Source organism: Dunckerocampus dactyliophorus, chromosome 19 (genome assembly GCF_027744805.1).
Source record: "Dunckerocampus dactyliophorus isolate RoL2022-P2 chromosome 19, RoL_Ddac_1.1, whole genome shotgun sequence".
Taxonomy (NCBI): domain Eukaryota; kingdom Metazoa; phylum Chordata; class Actinopteri; order Syngnathiformes; family Syngnathidae; genus Dunckerocampus; species Dunckerocampus dactyliophorus.
Genome location: NC_072837.1, coordinates 1085591 through 1112245, shown reverse-complemented (window position 1 = coordinate 1112245; position 26655 = coordinate 1085591). Strand labels below are relative to the sequence as shown.

General features: G+C 43.0%; 1 protein-coding gene, 1 long non-coding RNA gene and 1 other non-coding gene across 3 annotated transcripts; 1 reads left to right on the top strand and 2 right to left on the bottom strand.

Moving 5' to 3' along the window:
• Positions 1-384: 384 nt before the first annotated feature.
• LOC129172711 (uncharacterized) lies at positions 385-16086 on the top strand. Its single transcript, XR_008567063.1, has 4 exons — positions 385-498; positions 1246-1365; positions 15519-15585; positions 15693-16086. It is a non-coding gene; the product is annotated as an uncharacterized LOC129172711 (long non-coding RNA).
• rp1l1b (rp1 like 1b) lies at positions 3976-21646 on the bottom strand. The gene is made up of 5 exons (XM_054762699.1): positions 21502-21646; positions 19484-19561; positions 18805-19321; positions 15311-15476; positions 3976-15244 (listed from the first exon to the last, which is right to left on the bottom strand). Exons 3-5 carry the CDS (start codon positions 19246-19248, stop codon positions 4563-4565), a joined length of 11292 nt encoding a protein of 3763 aa, XP_054618674.1. The 5' UTR covers positions 19249-19321; positions 19484-19561; positions 21502-21646; the 3' UTR covers positions 3976-4562.
• Positions 21647-24520: 2874 nt separating this feature from the next.
• trnal-cag (transfer RNA leucine (anticodon CAG)) lies at positions 24521-24603 on the bottom strand. The gene has a single exon. It is a non-coding gene; the product is annotated as a tRNA-Leu (tRNA).
• Positions 24604-26655: the final 2052 nt, after the last annotated feature.

Below are 26655 nucleotides of genomic sequence, written 5' to 3'. Positions count from 1 at the left end.
AATTAGACCTCATTTCCTGCAATCTAGTGATATCTGATATAATTTTATGTCCTTAATTTCAAGAGTTTGTTGTTATTTTTATTCTTGGAATATATCGTTTAAGATTCAAGATTCAAGAGTGTACACCCCCCACACCCCCTCTAAATCCGCGCCTGCGGCAGAGCACAAATGTCTGAAAATCTATTCACGTGATGCTACTCTCTTGCGTTCAAAGACACCTCGTAACGTAAATTGAATTTACATGTTTTCTGTGTGTTTTCTGGGGTTTCTGAGGATACTTCAATTCCGCTTACCGTTTTTGTTCATATGTCTGTTTTTTTAGACCACACTTGCAAGCATAATGAAGAAGTTGTTGTGATTTTCGGAGTGTCCGTGAATGCATCTCGCGGTCAACGACGATGCGGAAGTTTCGTTCCCAGGACGAGCTGACTAGAGACTTGTTTGTGAGTTGGAGATCAATAAATGGTGTTGGAATTGCACTGCTGTTGATGTGTTCAGGTAAGAATAAAGGTTTTGAAGAGTGGCAGACTCTGTGTGACTCTGTGGGGACTATTGTGGCTCCCTGCCGTCATAACAGAGCGATGTGGCTGGACATAACACCTATGCGTTAACGATGCTAAAAATGTTAACATAATTAATGAAATAAATTAGTTATGGTGTTAACGCGCTATTTTGACAACCCTAATCATATGTAGTCAAAGTTAAACTACTGAATATAAAAATTATTTTCTGCAATCACATTCACTGAACGCTGTTGTTGACGTTCCCCAAACTTGCCACCGGAGGTCGCCAAAGATAACGTTTTCCTTCTCCTAACGTATGACGAAATCCTCTTTTGACTCGTGATTGACCCTTGTCGTGACCTGCTGTGTATTCAAGGGCTATTCTATGATGTAATGTAATAATAATGACTCATTTATGCTTTGTGCTTTGCATCCTAAATGACAAAGAAATCCCTGAAAGGAGGAGGATCTCATTGAACTGAAGTGGAGGCGAACAATCAATCTTACAACAGTGGAAGTCTTTGCTTCCTATGGGGGGATTTATCCAACACACAACGTGGGGGGATATTACTCTACTGGGCAACACTTCACAGTCTTTTTTTTTTGGACCACCTGTGCTGTGTGTGGCTATTGTGATCTCACACACACACATACACACACACATGCATGCTGCAGGTGCACAGAGAGTGTTATTGAGTGCGTCCTGGTTTGCTAAAACTCCTGTTCCGTTTTTGTTTTTCAGGCTTCCATCAGGCTCCCTTGTTTTCTTCCCAAGCCTTGGCGGATGCGCTCGGGGTCCCCAGACATCGCATCCTGCCTGCAGGAGCCTCCTAAGTGGCCCCACAGGATAACCTCAACAACGGTGGGAAAGAAAGGGAGCGTGGGTCTCCTTTGGTATCCCGCTCACCCCTGTACCACCCTTTATTAATGTCACTGTGCACACTGTATGTGTGTGTATTAGTGATATTGTGTGCACATGTGAAAAGAAAGTTCGTTATCGTGTTGGAATCATGGTCCAAACGTCTACGCGTCAACAGTGTCTTTTCAACCCAAAGGTCATGTTACAAATACAACTACAAACGTATTCAGTAGAGCACAGACCTCGCCCGAGGACAAATACTGTGCATCCGAAATGCAGCATGTCCCTTCATCTCATTTGATGAGTCCAAACATATTGAAATACAAGTGAAATGTAGCATTCTGGTCACTAGGTGGCAGTAAAGACACAAAACACTGAGACAGGACCTTACATGACATTACCTTAACACTGCATGAAGTCAGCCATGGCATGTCCCACACCATAGAGTGAAAAAAAGTTCTCCAATCCGTGTGGAAGTGGTACGTTTTGGGCTCTTTAAGTTTAGAAGAAATAAATTTGAGGCTATCTGGTTTGTTTACTAGCTTCCAGCTGTCTCGATTCCCTGCAGCATAACAAGTTGCACAATATAAGGTGAACAAAGATTAATGGGAGTGTAAAGGTGACTACAGGTGTTATTTCATGTCCACAGGGCTCTAATAATGGCAACAAAAATAACATTTAGAAAGTCATAAGCAGTTTTTCTATGCTCCAACTACAAAATATTCTATTGATTAACATTGAATCCAATGTTGCGGACATTCATTTATCGCGGTTGGGTCTGGAACCAATTAGCCGCTTTATATTTAAAGACAAAGCTGTTTGCTATTATTAGTTAGTATCAATATTTCTGCTTTTTCTCTTTACATTGTGCCTTTGTGCTCTATTTTATCCGTGGGATAATAGCAAATGGACCATGGGCCGCAAAAGGACCCCAAGCCACACTTGGGACACCCCTGCTGTAGCGTGACCACAATATTCTTGTAAAACCACAACACACTTTTCTCTTAAAATTGCAACATAGTTTTTGTTGCGCCGTCCTCATCAAATTGCAACTTAAATCTTGTCAAATTACATCTATTTTGTCGTGATGTTACAAACGAGCGAAACGTCCGACACCTTCTTCACAGAAGTACAGATGACGTCTCAAGGAGCCTTTCCCTCGTTGGACAACTCCTGTACGACTGAGAGCCTACACAGACGTGATGTTACAAAGTTATTTTGGGAAAATTCTGATGTTTTCTCCATAATATATAAAATAGTGACTTCACATAAATGAAATGACCACTTTTCCCCATAAAATCCACCTTTATTCCCCTCAAATGAGTTCCTTTCTTGTAGAATAACCACTTTATCCTCCTAATTGTTTGACTTCATTCTCATTGGGTTATTTTTGTCTCTTTTCTCTGTGGCCGTGACACATGAGTGAATGTATCATTCTGACCCCCTCCATGACACAAGGCTCCTGTTGGACTTCCTGCCAGTGTGGGAACCGCTAGCGTTCACTGTCACACACGGAAGTGAGGAGAAGGTCCCCTCTCTTTCTCCTTCTGCATTATTCCTAACAAGACCAAGTGATGGAGGAACAATCATGATGATGATGATGATGCATTGAGCAGACACCATCATGGTGCTCCACTGGGACGTAGAACATGCAGCGGCCACCACCTTTAATGCCTTCATAGTGTGCAGTAGTAGTAGTAGCAGTAGTAGTAGTGGTAGTGGTAGTGTCTTGACAGCTGGGAGGGAAAAACCCCCTTCTTTCATGATTGAGCTCCGGATGACGCTCCTCACTCTTCCACCGTTTGTTGTGGAAACAGCTCTGCTCTGCCAGCCAGCAGGTGCTTCCTCTGCTACTTTTTTTCCTTGTCCAACTCTTGAAACACAGCAGGGGAAGCTGATGTTCATCGACACAGTGCAGCCCAAAAAGTACTGCAGGAACTGTAGCGCCTTATGTAGAAGACCTTTGACGCTGTTTTTGCAGTTTTTGTCCCTAAAAACAGCACAGCGCCCCGTCCCACATCGAGGATCTTTAAGTAGGAGTCTCTCCGAGGCCACGTGACGTCCTCATTCCGGTGCAGTCAATCAGGGTGACACCAATTATGGGTGTCACATGCCCACGGGAGACCTCCAGTGGCAAAGGCACCATCCATCAGCTCCGTCTTAATAGGGGTTGGGAGGGGGGTGGGGGGGCTCTGCTGCTGCTGCACACAAGTTGATTGGATGCTAGTTAGCTGTTAGCTTCCTGGCTATCAAGGTCGGTCTGAGTGAAAAACAGTAACACTTAGTATTTAATTATGATGGATCTTTTACTTTTTTTCACAAAAGATTACATTTAAATATAAATTATAATAAAATTATATAAAATATCAATTGTATTTATACATGTATTTTATATAATAATACATACTTGTGTAGAATATAATGTCTTATTTATAAATATAAATTATACAATTATATAAAAAAGAATTTGTATTTTAATAACACATGTCATCTTATTTAATACTACACAGTAATGTAGAATGTGTGCATAGTCATGTAGCAATCATGTATATTCATTCATTAACAATGAATCAAAAACTGAATTCATTAAAAATCATATAAAAAAAGACATCAATGAAGTATTTAAAGTGCATTTGCATTTTATTCCACAGACAAAAAAAGTGCAGTACATTCAGCTGAAGTAACACCCGCCCCACACAATGAAACCAGTACAGTTATCTTCTCTACTACGACATTTTAACAATCATATGGGAGTACTTAGCAATCATTCAAAATGACAATTCTTCATGGCTTTGCAGTAACGTTAACTAGAAAAATAAAGAGTATTATAACCGCAACAAAGGAAACGCATGTTTGCTTTCAAATAGGAAAACCTACAATATTCTGGATGTGCAAATGTACACACAATGGCCGCAATATTAGGTACACCTCACGAGATGCAATACAAAAGCCGCATGATTTGGACTGCGTAAGGAGAACAAAGAACATTTTTTGGTGTATCTAATATTGTGGCCGCTGCGTGCGTCTAAAGGAAGTTCCAGGTGGGAGTGTTACGATACAGTACACAAGTGGATTCAAGTTGTCCTTCAAGTTTTCAAGTTGATTGTGTCAAAGAGCTGCCTCGTTATGGAGGTGGTGGTTGTGATGCCCGTATGTTCTTTTGGTCGCGCCTAAAGAACCACCCCGCATACTGCATCCAGTCACTTGCCGTCTGACTTTAAGGGTTCAACGTCCGAGTCTTCTCCGTCAGCGTAAACGCCGTCCTCAGACTCGGCGCTCACTTTAAACAAAGTGTTATTTACCTCTAATGTGGTTTCCCCGGCGACAGCTTTATCCGCCTCCCGATTGGCTGCCCAGTCGGGCATAGAGTTCTCGCTTCCTTCCTCCTCCGCGCCGTTGTCGGATTCTGCCTCGTCTTCCCCGTCGGCTGACTCCCCCTGATCTTCCTCTTTTTCAGAAACTTCAAACGTGTCCCCAATGGTTTCGCGATCATCTTCATTATCATCTTCCCGGGTTTTGGCTTCCTCGTTTTCTGCATCATCCGGACCATCGCCATCGGGAACCTCAGGTTCCTCAGTCTGCTCATCCTCCTGTGTCACTCCACCTGGATCTGGGGCTTCCTCATCTTCAGCTTCCACATCCTCTTCTTCGCCAGTTGCTCCTGACTCCTTGTTTTCTGCAGGTTCCTCAGGTTCTGCTTCTGGATCTTCCTCGTCAGATTCCTTTGCAGCCTCCTCTTCATTATCAGATTCAGCATCAACATCTTCTTCACTGTCAGCCTCCTCTGCTTCTGGATGTTCATCAACATCCTGAGAAGAAGCACCAGCCTTGTCTTCTTCCTGTTCTGTTGCTAGCTCATCGGTCTCCTCCGCATGTTTAGATGGTTCCTCATCATCTGGCTCATCTCCATCCTCGTCCACGCCTGCCATTTGGTCTTCTCCGTCGTCACTTGTTAGGCCAGGATCTTCTTCCTCATTTTCAGTCTCATGGTTTGTGGCCTGCGCAACTCCAGCGGTCTCATCTTGGAGCTCCATCTCATCTGGTGCTCCTTCAGCTGCCCCTTCCTCAGCGCATTCGTCCTCATTCTCAGGCATACTTTCATCTTCACCTGCAGGATCATCCGGATCCGTTTGTTCTGCTGCCGTTTCCTCGCTGGCGGACTTTTCCTGAGTCGCATCATCGCCGCTTTCATCAGCTTCGTCATCGTTCTCAGGTAAGGATGCCTCCTCTTCCGCAGTCTCATCCTTGTTGTCATCCTCCACCTCATCTTCAGCTTCTTCTGAGGCAGAGTCTTCATTCTCATCTCCACTGGTGACAGGAGTCTCCAGATTACCAGGGATATCTTCATCTTTCTCGGCTTCATCATTGCCTGGGGCAGCCTCGTGTTCCGCATCTTCAGCTTCAACTGTTTCAGTATTGTCTTCGCTCATCTTCTCATCCTCTGCGGCATCCTCATCAATGGCTGCAGCCTCATTTTCGTCTCCGCTAGTGGCAGGAATATCATGTTCTTCTTCCTCTTTCTCAGATTCAACCTCATTTGTGGCCGTCACGGTGGCCTCTTCTGCTGCATCTTCAGCAGTTTCGGGAACCTCTTCACTCATCTTCTCATCTTCTGCAGCAACCTCATTATCGCTGATAGCATCCTCATTCTCATCTCCACTGGTGAAAGGAGTGTCATTTTCTTCTTCTTCCTCTTTCTCAGATTCATTCTCATTTGTGGCCATCACGGCGGTCTCTTCTGCTGCATCTTCTGCTGTTTCGGCAACCTCTTCACTCATCTTCTCATCTTCTGTAGCAATGTTATCATCAGTGGCGGCATCCTCATTCTCATCTCCACTAGTGACAGGAGTCTCATTTTCTTCTTCTTTGTCTGCCTCATGTGCTACATCTTCAGCAGTTTCGGCAACCTCTTTGCTTATCTTGTCATCTTCTGCAGCAACCTCATTATCGCTGGTAGCATCCTCATTCTCATCTCCACTGGTGACAGGAGTCTCATTTTCTTCTTCTTCCTCTTTCTCAGATTCATTCTCATTTGTGGCCGTCACGGCGGTCTCTTCTGCTGCATCTTCTGCTGTTTCGGCAACCTCTTCACTCATCTTCTCATCTTCTGTAGCAATGTTATCATCAGTGGCGGCATCCTCATTCTCATCTCCACTAGTGACAGGAGTCTCATTTTCTTCTTCTTTGTCTGCCTCATGTGCTACATCTTCAGCAGTTTCGGCAACCTCTTTGCTTATCTTGTCATCTTCTGCAGCAACCTCATTATCGCTGGTAGCATCCTCATTCTCATCTCCACTGGTGACAGGAGTCTCATTTTCTTCTTCTTCCTCTTTCTCAGATTCATTCTCATTTGTGGCCGTCACGGCGGTCTCTTCTGCTGCATCTTCTGCTGTTTCGGCAACCTCTTCACTCATCTTCTCATCTTCTGTAGCAATGTTATCATCAGTGGCGGCATCCTCATTCTCATCTCCACTAGTGACAGGAGTCTCATTTTCTTCTTCTTTGTCTGCCTCATGTGCTACATCTTCAGCAGTTTCGGCAACCTCTTCGCTTATCTTGTCATCTTCTGCAGCAACCTCATTATCGCTGGTAGCATCCTCATTCTCATCTCCACTGGTGACAGGAGTCTCATTTTCTTCTTCTTCCTCTTTCTCAGATTCATTCTCATTTGTGGCCATCACGGCGGTCTCTTCTGCTGCATCTTCTGCTGTTTCGGCAACCTCTTCACTCATCTTCTCATCTTCTGCAGCAATGTTATCATCAGTGGCGGCATCCTCATTCTCATCTCCACTAGTGACAGGAGTTTCATTTTCTTCTTCTTTGTCTGCCTCATGTGCTACATCTTCAGCAGTTTCGGTAACCTCTTCGCTCATTTTCTCATCTTCTGCAGCAACCTCATTATCGCTGGTGGCATCCTCATTCTCGTCTCCATTATTGACAGGAGTCTCATTTTCTTCTTCTTCCTCTTTCTCAGAGTCATTCTCATTTGTGGCCATCACAGTGGTCTCTTCTGCTGCATCTTCAGCAGTTTCGGCAACCTCTTCACTCATCTTCTCATCTTCTGCAGCAACCTCATTATCGCTGGTGGCATCCTCATTCTCATCTCCACTGGTGACAGGAGTCTCATTTTCTTCTTCTTCCTCTTTTTCAGATTCATTCTCATTTGTGGCCGTCACTGCGGTCTCTTCTGTCGCATCTTCTGCTGTTTCGGCAACATCTTCACTCGTCTTCTCATCTTCTGCAGCAACATTATCATCAGTGTCGGCATCCTCATTTTCATCTCCACTAGTGACAGGAGTGTCTTCCTCACCGCTTGCTCTGTCTTCTTCATCATCCTCTGCCATGGTGACCTCTGGTGCTGCATCTTCAGTTTCAGCTGTTTGAGCAACCTCTTCGTTCTTCTTCTCATCTTCTGCAGCAACCTCATTATCAGTGGTGGCATCCTCATTTATATCTCCATTATTGTCAGGAGTCTCATTATCTTCTTCTTCCTCTTTCTCAGATTCATCCCTGTTTGTAGCCGTCATGGTGGCCTCTTCTGCTGCATCTTCTGCTGTTTCGGGAACCTCTTCACTCATCTTCTCATCTTCTGCAGCAACCTCAGCATCAGTGGCTGCATCTTTATTCTCATCTCCACATGTAACAAAAGTCTCCTTTTCGTCTTCCTCTTTCTCAGATGCCTCTGCCTTTGAAGCGGTCATGGTGGCCTTTTCCTCTGCATCTTCAGCTGTTTCAGCAGCTTCTTCGCTCATCTTCTCAAGTTCCGCAACATCTTCATCAGGAACTGCATCTTCATTCTCATCTCCACTGGTGGCAGGAATCTGTTCTTCAGCACTTACTGTGTCAGATTCATCATCATCTTGTGTTGCATCTTTGGCTTCAGCTGCTTCGCTAACTTCCTCACTGATCTCTTCTTTTGCAGCAACCTCATCATTTACGTTGTCGTTCTCAGAAGGTGCATCATCATTCTCATCTCCACTAATGGCAGGAGTCTCTTCTTCACCACCGATTCTCTGTTCTTCGTCTTTATCGTCACTTACAGCACCCTCTTCACTCATCTTCTGATCTTCTCCAGCATTGGTGATCTCATTGTCAGTGGCTGAGTCATCGTTCTCTCCTTCACTGGTAGCAGGAGCTTCTTCTTCTTCATCTTCCTCGGATTTGTGTTGACTGGTGGCTGTCATGGCACCTTCTGATGCTGCATTTTCAGTTTCAGCAGTTTCAGGAACCTCTTCGCTTATCATCTCATCTTCTGCAGCAACCTCATCGGCAGCATTTGTGTCGTCAAACTCAGTGGCTACCTCATCCTTCTCATCTCCACTGGCAGCAGGAGTCGCTTCTTCACCAATGGCTGACCTTTCTTCATCTATCGTCACTTCTTCTGCTACAGCTGTTTCCTCAACCTCTTCCCTCATCATCTCATCTTCTGCAGCAACCTCGTTATCAGTGGTTGTGTTGTTATTCTCATCTCCAGTCATACCAAGACCCTCCTCTTCACCACTGATGGATTCTTGTGCTGCATCTTCATCTTCAGCCGTGATGGTTTCATTTGCGTTTATCATCTCATCTTCTGCAGCGTCCTGATCCACAGTTTCTGCATCATCATTCTCAGCATTGTCATCATTCTCTTCTCCGCTGGTAGCAGGAGTTTGCTCTTCACCATCAACTTCGACTTCCCCATCTTCTTCACATTCATGTTCACTTGTGACCGCTTCAGCTGTGTTGATTTCAGCCATCATCTCGTTTTCCGCAGAAACCCCATCGTCAGTGTTTGCACATTCATTTGAGTCCTGCACGATGGAGGCGTCATCCGTCTCTGGTCCACTGGCAGCAGTTGTCTCGTTAGCTACAACAGCAGTCACAGCTTGACATGCTACAGCTGCTTGCTTTTGTGGCATATCGGCATTAGTGGTGGAATTATCTTCAAATGGAACTTCTGTTTGGTCTTCGCTTAGCTTGGCTTCTTTTTCTTCTTTGGCCTCACCAGGCTCCTCGACAGAAACATCTCCACCTGTGACCCCAACCTCAACCTCAGCTTCATCTTCCTCCATTTGGTTTATGGCTTTCTCCAGAATCTGTCCAACAATTGTTGCTGCTGCTTTAGTATCAGTGTTGGCGAGAGAGTCATCTGTAGGATCGTCGTTCCTCGTATGAAGGTTTCTGTTTAGGTCAAAGTCGTTGAGAAGCGGGGCAGTGCTCATAATTTCCTCAGGGCGTTTCTTAATGCATGATTCGCACGGACAGTTTTCATCCACGGTTTCTGCACGCTGGTCACTGTAAACTGTGCTTGTTGTCGAATCATCGCTTTTTCCCAAATGCGATTCATACGACTGTTTGGCTTTGATCTTAAGCCTTCGTCGCCTCTCGTCAGTTTGGGTCGTTGAAGGCCTGGACTTTGCTTCTTTCGGAGGCCTCGGTAGGCCTCCTCGATCTTTGATCTTGCCCAGTTCTTTTTGTATGCTGGTTTGGATGCGTCTTTGAAGTTCTCCTATCATCCTGTTCAGCTGCTCATTATCATCCAAGTTCCAGTGATCTTTGAACTCTCTCATTGCGTTGATGTAATGAGTCATGAACTGCTTCTCTACATTGGCTAGTAAACTCAAGACCCAAACAGGATCAGGGTCTTGACAAATGCGTTTGCTGGACTGCACTGGACTCTCAGACATAGAGTCTGTTTCAAGCCGCTCACCATTGCCTGAGGATGGTGGACTTTCAGACAGTTCTCTTGGACTATCATTACTTCCAGTGGTTTCATTTGTGGATGGGTCTCCCTTTTGGTTTCCCTCAGGTAATCCCTCCTCTCCTCCTCCTGCTTCTTCATGCTGGTGGACTTCCTGTGCTTTGCTAAACGTATCTGCGAGAGTTTGTGCTTGATTACCATTTGCACAGTCGCTGCTCTTTCCAGAACCTGTGGAGCCACTGTTGACATCCACGCCAGAAGAGGACGTGTGAATGAATTCCTCGTCAGAATGGCGGTCCTTTTCTAAGACAGGTTCATTGTCTGAGTCGCGTAACCAAAGGGATTGAAGAATCTCCATCAGTGCTTTATATCGTTTACATTTTTCATCTGTGTTCTTAGGATCGTGGTCTATGAACTGCAACTTCACCAGGCAATCCAAGAAACCTCTGGCTGAAGTGCTTAATTTGCGTCCATATGCGGGAGAAACCTCTGGTAAACTGTTGCATCTGTCCAGCTTTGGGTTTAGAAGTACTCTCATCACCTGCACAGAAGAGTAAAACATCTTGGAGTCATTATCTCCATGATCTCCATTTGATTCCTCTGTGGTTTGTTGACATTCATCTCCAGAAACACCTTTCACATCGTTTGGTTCGTTTATATTGTCAACGGCGGAGTCTTCGTTGTTTTCGTCGACTGTGGTGCTGCTTTTGAGCCTGTCACAGTTAAACTCCTCCACGTCGCACAGTTCGCCGTCAGCTGGTATGGTTTTAAGCCATTCATTTACGACCTCAGTTAGGGAAGCATTTGGCAGGTTTGATGGAACTATCGCAGCATCATCAGCATCCATCTTCTCTTGGTCACTTTTGTTGTTGTCAATGACAGCGTCCATGTGATCTGTAGGCCCATTTAGTCCTCTCCCTGAGCTCACATCTCCATTGGTAGGTCCGTTGTCGTCATCACTTTTCTTGGATTTTACAGATTTGACAGATACAGAGTTTTGTCCTTTCCTTTGGCTTTTTCTTTCCAGAGCATCCGATGTTGCTGACACTTTGGACTTGGATGACATGGCCGTAGGTGTTCTTTCTTCTGATTCCTCAACTGCCACAGCAAGAACTTCTGACTTCTTGGATTTTACAGATGCATTTGACAGTGCACTTTGGGTTCTTTTATCAGTCTGTTCGCTGGGAGCTACTCCAGACTTTCTGGTTCTTGAAGATACATTTGATTTGATGGACAAAACACTTGGAGTCCCACTGATTACATCAACGTCCTCAGCGGGTATTTCAGCTGACTTTTCTGATTTGTTTGATGTCCTTGATTTTAAAGATACATCTGATTTGATGGTCATCGCACTTGGGATTCTTAATTCTTCACAGTCTTCTTCGCCACATTCATTTTCAGGCTGTACAGAATATTTGGATTCTCCAGACACAACAGACTTTACTGATTTATTTGATTTGATTTCAGTTTCGTCAATATTAACAACATCTACAGCAGCGTCTGACTTCTTTGATGCTGCTGAGGAATTTGACTTCTTGGATTTCATTGATTTGCCAGAGAAACTACTCGGTGCTCTCTCCGTATTGGCTTCATTGTTTTCGTGCACCGCATGTGAGGATTTTGCTGATATGTCTGACTGTGCTGATGTGGCACTCAGCGGTCTCTGCACTGCCTCCTCACCGTTTGTAGCGTTTTCTTCAGAAGGAGCCTCACATGTCGCTCTTGATGAGCCAGATCTGTTTGTCCTGGTTGATTTGGTGGATGCTTTGCTTGCTGATCTCATTTCTGATACGTCATCGTGATTCTCAATGTCTTTATTTAACAGAGAGAGGCCTGAAGACTTTGACTTTGCAGAGCTTGCTGACAAGCAGCTGGCAGCTCTTTGCATAGTCACCTCTTTAGCAACACCAGATGCTTGTGACTGGACTGATTCTTCAGCTTCACGTCGCTCCTCGTCCTCATTATTATCTACACGTTCAGGACTTTCTACATCTTCGGACCCGTTTGCTCTTGCTGATGTACATGACTCGACTGACTGCCTTGAACTCCGCTGCTCTTCACTCTCCATTTCAGCGATTTCAATGCTGTGTTCGCTGGTCAGCTCAGAAACATCCCGAGATACACCAGAGACGCTTGTCTTTGCAGATTTTGCTGATTTGATGGACAAGTTGCTCAAAGCTCTTTCTACTGGATCATGACAAGAAGCATTTTCATCAGCTGAGATTTTAGATTTGTTGGACTTGATGGATTTGGCAGACACTTTACTCCCCGCTCTACTTGAGACTTCTGCAGACAGAACCTCTGACACATTGGATACCACCGATGTCTCAGAAGCACGTGACTTAAGCCTGCATTGTTCAGCTGGACCTTCAGTTGAACATTTGGACTTACTCGCTGAAACACTTGATAAAACTGATAGTGAACTTATTGATCTGCTTTCAGTTTGTTCTTCTTGGAGAGAATCCATACCATGATCAGATGGACTGTCCTTCATGGACTTAGATGTTACTGAAACGTTTGATTTTGTAGATCTTTCTGATCTGACTGACCTGCTGCTTGGCACCCTCTCTTGGTGATCACAGGGATCAGTTGAAACATTCGATACTTTTGATTTTACAGAAAGAGAAGACTTTGCAGATTTGGCTGACATCGCACTGTGTGATCTCTCATCACATTCCTCTTCAACATCTTTGGCACAAATTCCAGAAACATCTGATTTTGTAGATTTCCTAGAAACGTGTGATTTTGCTGATTTTGCAGAAAAAGCACTGTGCGGTCTCTCTGCAGAAACATGTGACTGGATTGATTTTGATGACATGCAGCTTGAGGCCCTTTCTTCTGTTTCTTCAATGGAACACTGAGACTTCTCCTCCACTTGAACATCAGCAGAGCATTTCGACTTGTTTGATCTTGTGGATTTGTTGGATCGGGCTGACATGCCGCTTGTTGCTCTACCATTTGTGTCCTCATCTTCAAGTATATCGACACCATCTTCCAGAGGAACTTCAGAAACATTGGATTGTGAAGAAACATTAGGTTTGGAGATGTTAGATTTAGCAGATCGCGTCGATTTGACTGACTTGGCTGATCGCTCCGACTTTACCGACATCACACTTGGTTCCCGCTCATCCTCGTTTGACCTCGAACAAACGCTTGACTTGGCAGATTTGGTTGACATGCCACTTGGTGACCTCTGGCTAGCTCCTTGTCCAGTATCTTCTTCGTCATTTTGTCCAAGAACCATCTGAGAGGCTTTGGATTTAGAAGATCCTTCAGATGCTTTTGATTTGGCAGACATTGCACTTTGTGCTCTTGGTGCATCATTGCCATTTTCTTCAGTCCTATCTTCAGACTTTACAGATATTGCAGATGATTCTGACTTCCCATTTTTTTCTGACATGGCACTGTGTGATCTTGCTTCAAATTCACTGTGGTTGCCTGAATTAGGTCCCTGTGTGTCCTCATCCTCGTAATGTGAGACGTCGTCTTCTACTTCCAAATTGCTCACTTTGGCTGATGTGTTGCTCGCTGCTTCTTCTTCAGTTGGAGCTCCATCAATTTGACATTCATCGCCTGGAGCTTCCAGTGACTTAGATTGGCGAGATCTTGCAGAAACACTGGTCTTTTCTGACTTTACTGAGTTGATTGACTTTGTGCTTTGTGGTCTACCTTCAGCTGCCTCTGTAGTATATCGATCAGCATCAACTTCTGGGGTTTTTGATTTCCTTGACCTTGCATCTGAAATGGCAGATACTATGGACATGGTACTAGGAGGTCTGTCATCAGTTTCCTCCTCAGTGCAGCCATCAGTATTTAACACTGCATCTGTGTCTTGTACTTCCTTGTCAACTTCCAAGGTTTTAGACTTTCCGGATGTTGCTGACAGGACACTCTGCGCTCTTTCTTGATCTTCTCCAGCCTTCGTAGATTCTAGTTCATCAACATTCACCTCTGATTTCTCTTCTAGACTTTGTTCAAGTGTTTTGGACTTTGTAGAAGATTTAATTAACATTTGGCTTTGTGTTCGCTGTCCATTCTCACTTTCCTCGGGTTGGTCTTGGACTTCTTTGGCAGATTCTTTGTCAGCCGCATCCACATGAGCAGACGACAAGGAAGTTGCTGGTCTTTCGCCAGTGGCTTCCTTTTCTGATTGACATTCACTTGTCACCTCAGACTTGGCTGATGTTTGACTTGATGGTCTTTCTTCACACTCTAAGAGTTCTGGTTTGCACTTTGTTGAGGCATTTGAACGAATGGACATGGCACTTTTGGATCGTTCCTCCTCCAAACCCTCAGGTTCTGCAGTATTTGTTTCTTTTGAGTTTGATTGGCCAGACGTAACTGCAACTGTCTCCTCAGAGTTTACATCAGATGCTCCACAGTGACACGCATAGATCTTTTTGGACTTCTTGGTGGAGTTCTTTGAGTGATTAGATTCCGGTGATGATTGCCTCAAAGTGTCATCTGCTGTGATCTCCTCAGGTTTCCCACTCTGTGAGGGTGGTCTTGAAGATCTTGTAGATCCAGGTTCTTCTTCTTGCTCAGCCTCACAGTTGCCCATAGTGTCCACGTAAGACTCACTGCGGATGGTGCTATACTCCACCGTTTCAGACGCTTCAACATGCTCCACCACTTCTTCTTTGTGCTCCTCGTCCGATCTGGCCACAGTTTGCAGATTTTCAACCGTGGTTTTTCTGGAAACCACTGTGTGCGAGGATGCGCTTGAGCTTGATGTGTGAATGCCGCGACTTTCTTCCTGAGAACCTGCCGCCGTGTTTGTCCAAATGTTGGACTCTCTTCTTTGACTACAGCAGTGTGGACAACGAGAATTGTGTCTTTGGTGGTGCCTTGTGACGTACACCTCACCCGGTTCCGAAACATTTTCAGAACCTGAGCAGCTTCTTCCGACGGCTTGCTCCTGAAGGTGCTCGCCGGTCCTATTGGAGCTTTTTCTCACTTCTGTCGACCACAGTAAGGTTTCCTCCTCTAGCCGAAAGCGCACTTTCATCTTCATGGACAAGCTGCCATCTTTGTTGACATGGACTAGTTTCTCTACATCGTCATCAATTAATTTGTCAGCGGTGGCTGGACAGAAGGTAACATCTTCTGGTGATTCTGTTCCATCTGGAAGTGACTTCTCAGAAGACACTGAATGCCTCGTGGATTGGTTGGTAGATCCTAGTTTCGGTTGAACGGTGTGTCCTTGGATGATAAACAGAAGAAATTGAATCCATTTGTATTCAAACACTATGTCAATACGTTCCCTACCGTCGTCGCTGTCTGCGCAGCCAGCGGATTGTGCCATTGCGTTCAGCGTTGGCAATTTTTCTTCTGCAGCTTTTCGAAATCTCTCCACAACGGAGGGGTGAGATGGATCCCGACCCACGCAGACCAGAACACCGGGACAGTGCATGACACTTTGCACATTTTCAACCTGAAACGGGAAAAAATAGTTGAAAGACTGTTGCCCTGACAGGTTTTAGTTTCGCATTGGATGGCGATTGGGACTGGTTGGCACAGGGGAAGGGCCTGTTCACCCTTGGGTAAGGCTTCTCAACTGTTGGGGTCCTCATTATAACAAAGTCCTAGTTTCTGACACCCTTGCCTGCAATAAAAATACTGCTTTCTCTCCTTGTACCACTGCGTGCAGGCTAAAACGTCTTAATCCAGGATGATCTCCAAGGGACTCCAACAGATGACGGTGCAGTCCCGCAATGGAAGGCTGCCAGCGAGGCTTACACAGGGACACGTTAAAGTGTGACAAAGTCATATTAAACGTGTTACGCTGACTAACTATCGTCATCACAAGTGAATAAAAAATATAATCCCTTTGTTTAAGAGATGATTAACCTGATGGGCTGGGTCCGGTGGGGCAGTAGGGCCAGTGCGCGCTGACCCCTTTCTATCTTTCTGGACTGCTTGAAGCAACTAATCAGCTGTGATAGTGTGACACGGTGCACGTCTACAGACAGAAAGACAGACTTTTGAACCCAGTTCATGTCTCATATTGTGACCAGAGACTGTAGAACTGCTGTAATGCTTCTTTCACTGACACTTTTTAAAAGTGTTGTTCATGAGCAACGTGTTTTTGATGGCAAAGCAGTTTTGAGCTGAAAATCCACTCTCAGGCAGCGTAGATGAATCGCTTCATGCACAGTCACACCAAGCTAGAGTGAAGGTAATTAATTGCCTTTCTGATGTATGTACTGCACATAGAGAGTAAAAGTGTGCGAGTTTTAAAAGTGGCCCATTTCTCCCTTTGTCGAAATAACAGTGATTTCATGAAGATAAATGGTGTTTGGAGGAAAATGGGAAGGCGTTTTGCGACGACTGGGAAATCTTCAATGGCCCTGTAATTGCATATGTGCTAAATGTTATATGATATACATACAGTACGTAACGTACTTTACAGTAGAAGAACCATCAGCAGCAATGTAAACAAAAGTACTTTTTGCTATCTTATATTCCAACATGGGCATAATTGCGCTTGCTAACAAACATTTTAACGTCCCTCATTTATTGGTTAATTGGTTCCAGACCCGAATGCGATGAATGAATTTCCACAATATAGGATTCAGTGTTAATAAATGAAATATTTTCATTATTCAAACTTAAAAAAACTGTTTATGACTTTCTAAATATAGTCTTAATATTATTACAGCCATGAAATAACACCACTATAGTCACCTTTACACTCTTATTATTCTTTATTTACAACACATTGTTCAACTCTTATGCTGCAGGGACTAGAGACAGCCGCTAGCTAGCAAGTTAGCAAGCTTGTGAGCTAACCATTTAGCCTTGAATTTATTTCTTCTAAACTAAAGAAGCCAAAAACGTACTATTTCCACACGGAATGGGAGGATGGCTTTTTTTCACATGTGGGACACGACGTCATGACTTGGTGCAGTGTTAAGGTAATGTCATGTAAGCTAATGTCTCAATGTTTTGTGTCATTACTGTCACCTAGTGACCAGAATCCTACATATCACTTGTACTTTAATATGCTTTGACTAATAATAGACCAGAGTCTACCACAAAACAGTCATCATTTACTCATTCATTAATTTCTAAAAAAAACGCAATGAAGTGAGGGCGCAATAATCAAACCGCGATATTGCGAAGGATGACTGTATGAGTATCTCTAGCAGATAAAAGTACTTTTTAAACCAATACAAGTGCGTTTGTAGCCGACACTTGTTAGCTGAACACCAGTAAAATGTAATTTGTACATCATTTATTACACAATTACATTTGGAATTAACTGACAAAAAACACTGCGAATTGATATGCATACTTTTGGAATTAATGGAAGATGCTCGGAACGCAGTCGTCCCTCACCACTAAGTGGTTTGAATTTCGTGGCTTCACTCAAAAACGGCTTTTCAAAATAAATTAAGAAATGATCGCTGTTTTGTGGTTGACTACGGCCTGTTATTACTTTTTTTTAAAGCATGCGTTTGCAAGCAAATGTTACATATTCTTAGCCTAAATTAAGCATTTTCAAGCATAAAAATTGCTACATGAAAATCAAATACAAATATAAGGCATTCAGAAGACGCATTCAATAGTTATAGTTTAATAGTTTAATATGTTTTTATATGTACTTTTAAATGTACATTGAAGTGTAATTTGTGCACACCTGAAGTTAACAAATTAGGATTTGACCAAGTGTACGTGTTGAAATCTGATGACATCACTACCACCACATCTCTCCTATCAGCAGAACCAGAGTATAGAGGGAGAGGAGCCGCCTGCTGTGGCCCAGCAAGGTACACTGTATTCGGGCACACGCCCCCGGCAGCCGGTGTGCTGCTACGGAAGTCTCTGGGAAACTTTTTGCACTTTTCAAACAGCGCGGCACAGCAAGCCCCAGGCGTGGTAGCGATGCTGGCGTTTCAGGTGGCCAGTGAGGTTTCTTTCCCCTCATCGCTGAGCGTTTGGTACAACTAGCACGCCAAACGTCTTCCTCTGAAGGTGAATGTTTGTTTACAAGTGAGCTCAGGGGAAGTTACGGCAAAGGCAGGAGAAAAAAAGGGGCGCTTGATTTGCACACCAGCACAGTGCAGGTGATCTCACCTCAGTAGAGCGTTTTTTTAATATTATATTTATTATTATATTTCTACTTAATCTTATCAGATTTATCAGCATGACATCATAATTCCCTCATAACTATCGGTACCCCTAGTTGAAATGCTTCATTGAGCACCTCGAACCTCGCTATGTCACGCCTAACCGCCACTACATTGTGGATAAAACCATACCTCGGATGCTTGATCAAGCCTTTTCTAACATTCCACACTAAAAGTACATATGATTCATGTTCATATAGGATTTCAGTATCGGCCGATATTCAAGGCTGTAATATCGGTATAGACCGGAAGTGGCACTCCTGACTAACAACTCTTGTAGCTTTTTATTATCGCTAATAAATGACTCCTTTAGTACCTAAAGTGACTTTTATAACTAATTTGTTTAATTTTTATAGCTAATAAAACAACTTTTTAGGCAAATTATGCTACTTTTATAATTGATATGTTTAGCTGGTGAACCCATAGTAGTGGTTCCATGCTGGTTTCACACGGGGCATCCACCTGCTGTACATCAATATGGCCGCTAGAGGCCTCTGTTTCCCTCTGCTCTGTATTTCATTATCAGCAGAGGTCGAGCTGCATAAAGGCTAACACTGATGAATGAATGCCTGTTTGACAATAACTTTTCGATACTTTTACACTGTGCAGGTGTACCTAACGTGACCTCACCTTGTGCCCGTCCAGAGTGTACACCTTCCTGACGTGGTACTGCATGAGCTCAGAGAGTTCCTCCAGGAAAAGTCCAAAGCTGCGCAGCCCCTTGCGATGTAAGACGATGGTCTTCCTCACCGAGGGGTCGCTGTTTTTCACCAGCACCACCCTCTTAGCGTGCCGCTGAGGCGCCCCGGGGTTCTCCTCGGGCCTGCTGGGCCTCCAGCGGACATACTGGTGAGGATGATGATGGGTATGACGGTGGCGCTGGTGGTCGTAGTGACAGAGAGAGGACAAGGACTGCAGCGCCTCCATGGTGCGGGCGTGTCTGTACTCCGAGCACAGGCAGCATTCGGCCGCCACGGGGTCGTGATGGGAGATGCGGGGCAGCCTGCAGGTGGGGTGTTTTTGGGAGGTGTCCCCAGAGACGGCGCTGAAGCACTGGAAGCTGTGGGAGGACATGGCCGATGCTCGTCCTTCAGTTTAGACGCCGAGCGTGGAGCCTAGCAGAGCCCCGCCTTCCAATCATCCCAACCTGGACGAAAGACGACATCTTTGAAATTCTGTTGTGGCGTGATTGATCCTAGCTACTCAGCATTTCAAATGGGACATCCTCCCATGCCAGAGATGAAGGTGTCAGAGAAGACAGGGATGACGAGGAGGCAAAGCAAATAACAAGCTTAAAAGTGGACGTTACCTCGTTGCTGTCGCCAGCGAGGAGAATCCATCGGGAGAACCTCCGCCAGGGATTAGCGCCGCTAAAAAGCGTAAATATCTGCAAATAAAGTCATTCACGCTAAGACAAAGCTGGGAGGTAAGAGGCTTCATTGTTGCCGGGTAGAAAAGGAGAGGAGGGGATGGTGTGGAAAACTGTAAAGAGTTGGTAAAATAGGCCAAGCTTGACTGACAATTATAAAGAAATATTTTGGCTCTTATCCTTCTTTTTGTATTAGCGTCTTTTAAGGGTTTCCTTTTGGCAAAGGCGAGCGCTCCATTGCTTAAAATACTCCTTCGTTTCTTATTGTGTGGCCGCTCAAACGTGTTGTTTACCTTTTGGTGGCTATCGCATGCTTTTAAACAACAAAATAAGCATTTCCTGCCTTTAAAGCAGAATAGATCAGTGGGTTTTCTCACAGTGCCTTTAGTAAAGACCCTTAAAGTAACCTTTTGTTTGCTTTTGGCACGGAATGCTAACACAAGTCATCGGTTTCTTTTCTTTTCGTGACGCTAGTGCTAACGCAACACGAGAGGTGTCCTGGCTGGCCCGCCCATAATATCGTAAGATGTGTTTAGCATCGCGACGTTGTTCCCGTTTTTATAAGAACGTTCCATCGGGATGATTTTGGAAGTCTCGTTTGAAACCAGTTCTTACATTTTGTTGCTTTAATGTGGGGGTGTCCAAACTTTTTCCAGCGAAGGCCACGTAGTGAAAAATGAAAGGGTGCTTGGTAAAGCACCACACGTAAATATGATAAGAAGTTATGGATATTTCACGGGCGTCAGCTTTGTGATCTCAGCGAAAAAGCATTTTATTAGTATCAACTTCACTTTCACCATTTTTACTGTTCTACATTTTCCAAATATTTCAACTTTCTTCTTAAATAACTTTCGTGAATTTTATTTCCATAATTTTAGAACTTTTTCCCCAAACTAATAATCCAAAAATGACAACTTTATTTTGTTTTGTTTGTTTCTCATAATATTACGACTTTAGAAAAATTACATATTTTTTATTATATTTAAACTTTCTTCTTGTAAATTATCTTCTCCTAATTATGACATTATTGCCATAACATTTAGACTTTATTCTCCTAACATTACTGTATAACTTTTTCTGCAAGCTAATATTCCAAGCTAATACTTGTTTTGTTTGTTTTTCATAATATTACGACTTAAACAAATATTTTTCTTTAATATTCCAACTTTATGCTACTAAAAAGACATTAATTTTCCTCATAATATTACAAATGTGTTCTCTTAAAATTGCCACTATTTTTCTCATCAGCATACTATTTTTTCTCTTAATATTTTGACTTTATTCTCGTAATATTACAGCTGTTTTTTCGTCTCGGAATTATAACTTTATTAGCATCATATTTGAACTTTATTCTCGTAACATTATAACTTTTTCCGCAACCTAATTTTCCAAAAATTACAGCTTGATTTTGTTTTATTTGTTTTTCATAATATTACGACTTTTTCTTTAATATTTCAACTTTATGTAACAAAAATGACGTCATTTTTTCCTCAACATTGCAACGTTATTCTCGTAAAAATGCGACTTTTTCTTGCAAGATTACAACTTCTTTTCTCTTAATACAGGATTTTGGCTTTATGCTTGCAAAATGACTGATTTTCCCATTTTTGCTGTTGATGTTTTTTTTTAATGTTTTTTTCTTAAATGATGATTTTAGAATGTGCCACGCACCAAAAGAAAAACAGCCACGGGCCGCAAATGGCCCCCAGGCCCTACTTTAATGCTTAGCATGTTGTTTTCCTTGAGGAGTGACCATATGCAGCTTCGGATGACTGCAGTGATAGAAACATACACCCGGAGGTCGTGTTCTCCTTATTAAAGGAGTTCCACAAGTCCGGTCGCATTCATAGTCTATGCAGCATTAAAGACTTGTCTGCAAGTCGTGATTCTGCAGCAAGGAGATTTCCAGATGCGTCGTAGCATTGAGCCAAACAGTACTGAAAAGTGCATCCACTTACTAGATCCATCCAGCGCCATCATCCAAAACCATCCAAGGAATAAAACTCCACAAAGGACCTCCACCAGAGAAGCTAGTTTGCGGTCCTCCGGTCCAGTGCAGTCCCGTAGCGGGCCCAGCAGCTAATCACATGCACGAGGGCGCCAAGGATAGACTGAAAAGCTGGGCTAATCACTGGCAGATTGGACAGAAATCTGCTGGACACATGACTTGGACGCCACCGCCGCATGAAGCCAGTTGGAGACGCTTTTAGCGCGCAGCTAAAGGATTAAATGTTAAAAATATGTCAGGTCTATTTTCACCAGCCCCGCAACCCCCTGAGTCATCATGACACGGCTGGTGAGTTTTTGCTGCGGCATTGTCCACGCTCAAGCTTCAATCTTGGCGTTGAACACGCGCCAACGTTGACTGAGACTCTTGCTTGGTTAGTTAGGGTTGGAGTTTTGGTACGTTTGCTTCCTGCTTCATTGCCTCTACCGCTCACATGCGCGTGTGGGGGAGCAGCGGAATCGGGACTCAAAAGGAATCTTTTTTCACATCTGAAACGAAAGTCTTTTGGAAATTGTAGTTTTTGCACAGCGATCGGAACGAAGCCTCTCTGGCGTGGCTGGATCACGCTTGGCGGAGGTAACAACATTCATACGGAACGTGTACACACTCTTGGCGGCTTAGCTCTCCTCGCCCCGCCCCGCCCCGGCTGCAGTTCAGCGATCACAAGTCGTTAGCGTCCAACCTGCTGAGGGACAAAATTGCTCGGAGCTTTGCACCTTGACAAAGTGGAACTGACTGCTGCTCTCAAAACAACATCATTTGAATCACAATTGGAAATGGAAATAACAAAAAGTAGGATTTTAAATTCTCTCAAAATGAGTTTTTATTATGAGCATGCTTGTTGATACCACAGAGCGATGGAGAAGTTGTTTTAAAGCCCAAACATGAAAGAATAAACAAGTCACCTTTTATCAACGCAAGCATCTCTGGACCTAGACCCTAACCCAAACCCCAGACCCTAACCCAAACCCCAGACCCTAACCCCAGACCCTAACCCTAACCTCAGACACTAACCCCAGACCCTAACCATAAACCCAATGAATCACACAATAAATGAAAATGAACTGGATCATTTTGCCCGCCTCAAAATATCGCCGTGTGCGTGCGTGTCTGTTTTCTTCATCTCTCACTTCCAAACGATTGCCGATTAAGGCTTTTTGATTTAAAAATGTAATATCCTCTGATTTGAGCCTCTCATATGTGAGTATTTTTTGTATTTCATGAGTCATCCATGAAAGCAGGCGTATTATCTTGGTGTTTTCAGCATAACACACATCAGCTTTGACTTTGGAAAACAGTGATGGACATTTTTGCCTCTTTTCTGATGTGTTGCGGACCAAACTGCCAACTGTTTGTGTTTTGGTTCATATAGACTTGGCCCGTCTGGGGCCAGGGCGTCCAAAGTGCGGCTTGGGGGCTGTTTTTTTACTGGCCCACAGCACATTCTAAAAATGCAACTTAACAAGGAAACAGCAACAACAGCAAAAATTACAAATCAGCAGCCATTTTTCAAGAATCAAGCCAAAAGATTAAGAGGAAAAAGTTGTCATCTAACAACAAAAAGTCATAATTTTACGACCCTAACCCTAGGGTCGTAGAACGAATGAAGTTGTAATTTTGTAAAAAAAAAAAAAAAAAAAAAAAAAAAAAAAACGTTTGCAGAAAAAGTAAAAAAAAATATTGACTGAAAAAATGAAAAAAAACAGCTGTATTTTTACAAGAATAAAGTCCAAATATTAAGAGAAAAAGAGTTTTACGAGAACAAACTAGTAATATTGTGAGGAAAAATAATGTGATTTTAGTAGCATAGTGTTGAAATATTTAAGAACAAAAATATTGTTTTTGGAAAATTGGGTCATAACATTATGGAAATAAAGTCCAAATATTATGGGATTACATTTAAAAAAATAAATTTATAAAGATGATTTTGGGAAAATAAAAACCCCCAGCAAAAATGGGTTAGGGTGAGGGTTAGGTTTTCTTAAAATACTTGTAACTTCTTAGCATCCGTGTGTGTTGTTCTACAAACTAGCAAAGTGGCAAAGTTGCACCCTTTCGTTTTTCACTGTCATTTTTCCTCACTGGAAAGAGTTTGGACACCCCCGGCCTGGGGCCTAAGCGACTACTCCATTCATCGAAACAACAAGCTTTCCATTAATCAACTAAGAAAATAATTGTTAGTTGCAGCCCTAATATTATGAGAAACAAATAATAATATAATACAACTATTTGTTTAGGAAAAACAGTAGCACAAGAAAAATATGGTAAGAAAAATATTTTAATATCGTGACAAAAATGTCCCCCCCCTTACAACTTTCATTTTCATAACATTTGCATGGTATCTTGGGTTGCTATGGTATGCTGTGATGTGATGTACACTACCTGTCAAAAGTTTGGACACACTTCTGACTTCAACTTAATGTTTAGAGACAATCGAAAATCCTAACTCCACAATATATATTTGTCTATTTAGTGGGTGTTTTTCGGGAAATAATTTTCCTAAAGTTACACTTTTACTCTGGTGATATAAGTCACGTGGTGTAGTTTGTACATTACGGTGTTCTGATTGAATACTCGGTCATTAGGAGCCTTGATGAGCCTGCAATGTCCAGTATTACAATCCCAATGCATGCATGAAATCTGACAAGAGGAGTTTTATGTTCCATATTTCAGAGAGAACCTGCATCGCTTAATCCCACAGTAATGAGATTGGCACGGCATCGGATGATGAAACCAGTCCAAATCGGGGGAATGGAGGTTAGCCAAGCAGATCGCTGTTTTACTTTCTCGCTTTCATGCCTGTCGAAGAGTTTATTCTGCAGGAAAAGTAAATACTGTACAATGTCGCCTGCCACTATCTTCAAACTTGTGTGTACAATCTCCGCTTTGCATTAATAATTTACCCTTTCTTTTGTATTCACTGTACAATAATGGAATATAAAAAATAAACGTGAATAAAAAAAGATTTATGTCAGAAGTGGGATTCGAACCCACGCCTACAGAGTAGACTACGACCTGAACGTAGCGCCTTAGACCGCTCGGCCATCCTGACACACTTCAGAAGCTCTCCACATGGTATATATATCACTATAAACCATTTAATGAATTTTCTGACAAATAATATTTATAATAACACTTGGTTATACGCCTACAACTGTTAAGGGGTTATAATAGCAACAAACCCCACAGTCAATGAACGCGTGGAACTCGCGAATTCACAACACATTCCATTATACCGACGTTTGAGAAGGCGGAAGTGTTTCAGTTCGTCGTCGCTACATTGCCGCATGTGATTGGCCAACTGGTTGTAGTAGACCAATGGGATTGTCTTAACAGCAATGGCGGTCTGCTTGTTAATGAAAGTGTGTTCGTATTAATAAACGTGACTGAATTCGTCATAGTTTTTTTTTTGGTTTATTACGTGAATGGGTGAATTTGAGGATATTGTAAAAGCACAGTGAGTAGTATATTTGCATGATACTTCTACAGGGTCACGGGAGATGACCACTGAAGTAATGTGGGTTCATTCCATCCATGAGCAGTACTGTATAGTAAATAGCGTGATAGACACAAGTTACCACTATACACAATGTTTTTGAATGGTTTCATCTCACGTGGTGTCACACTTCAGTTTTCATACAAACTATACGGTATATACATGTATGACGTACAGCATAGAAGTGACTGTATTTGCAGTTGTGGGTTATCAGAGCTATCAGCCATGTCTGCACTTAAGTGCTCGGCCATCTGCAACAAACACACAGCTACATGGCTCATATCCTGTTTTCAGCCTGTCAACACGCCACTTTAGCCGCAGCGTCTCAACTCTGGGGACGAACCTATGAGTCACTTCCATGCGCTTCTTTTTTTTTGATGTGCTAGTCTTTAAGGAAACGGGCCTCAAGCGTTCCAGCAGGAAGGGATTCCTTCAAGCTAACAACACGGCAAATATTAGCCCCATAATGGCATGGAAATGATGCCGCTTGACCCGGTGCCAAGGTCAGCCTGGATCAGGCCCATAACCAGAAGCTTTTCAAGTAGAAAGAGACGAGAACATCAAGGCAGCGGACATGATGTGTGTCATCGTTGACGTACTTGTATCTTCACACACAAGAAGAGACGCTCTTGGTGTGGTTCCTGTAGGGAACAACGTGATCCCACCAAGTAAACAACTATACGATAGAATATGATAGATAGATAGATAGATAGATAGATAGATAGATAGATAGATAGATAGATAGATAGATAGATAGATAGATAGATAGATAGATAGATGGTTTTACACTGAGAACGCAGACTATGTTTTTTTCTTTTTTGTGTATTTTTTAAAATTAAATTTTCATTTTTATTTCTGGCCAACACAGCCACAGTCTGGAGATGGAAGACCTGGGTTGGATTCTCCGTTGGGCATTTCTGTGTGGAGTTTGCATGTTCTCCCCGTGTGTGTGTGTTTTCTGGGTACTCCCACATTCCAAAAACATGCATGCATGCTTCATTGGAGACTCTAAATGGTCCATAGGTATGAATGTGAGTGTTTGTCTATATGTGCCCTGCCATTGGCTGGACACCAGTCCAGGGTGTACCCCGCCTCTCGCCCGGGGTAGCGACAGCTGGGATAGGCTCCAACATGCCCCCGCGACCCTAATGAGGATTAAGCGGTATAGAAAATGGATGGATGGATTTTTATTTCTATTTTTTTAATTCTATTATTTATTTATTTTACATTTTCCCCATGTTTTCTTTCTTTCTTTCTTTCTTTCTTTCTTTCTTTCTAATTTATTTTTATATGTTACTATTTTATTGACATTTTGCTATTTATTTTTTATATTCTCATGTATTTTTTCCATTTTATCACTTTGTAATTTATATGTTTTTTTTTTACTTTTTTCATTCATGTTTGTAAGATTTTGTCTGAACAGATTATGTAAATATGTAAATATATTTTTTCTTTTTTGTGCATGTGCATATATATGTATAAAGTATATATACCATCAAACCTGTCTTAGCGGCCACCTTTATAGAAGGGCCACCTGCCTATAGCAGCCACTGAAAAATCCCCCCCAGCAAATGTACATGTTATAGACCCTGTGTATAGCAGTCACCT

Coding starts and splice junctions, on each gene's coding strand:
- rp1l1b (XM_054762699.1), bottom strand. CDS start 19,248: ATGTCCTCCCACAGCTTCCAGTGCTTCAGCGCCGTCTCTGGGGACACC. Junction 15,477..18,804: donor ACACTCTGGACGGGCACAAG/GTGAGGTCACGT, acceptor TTCCCGTTTCAG/GTTGAAAATGTGCAAAGTGT. Junction 15,245..15,310: donor CTGCGCAGACAGCGACGACG/GTAGGGAACGTA, acceptor TTATCATCCAAG/GACACACCGTTCAACCGAAA.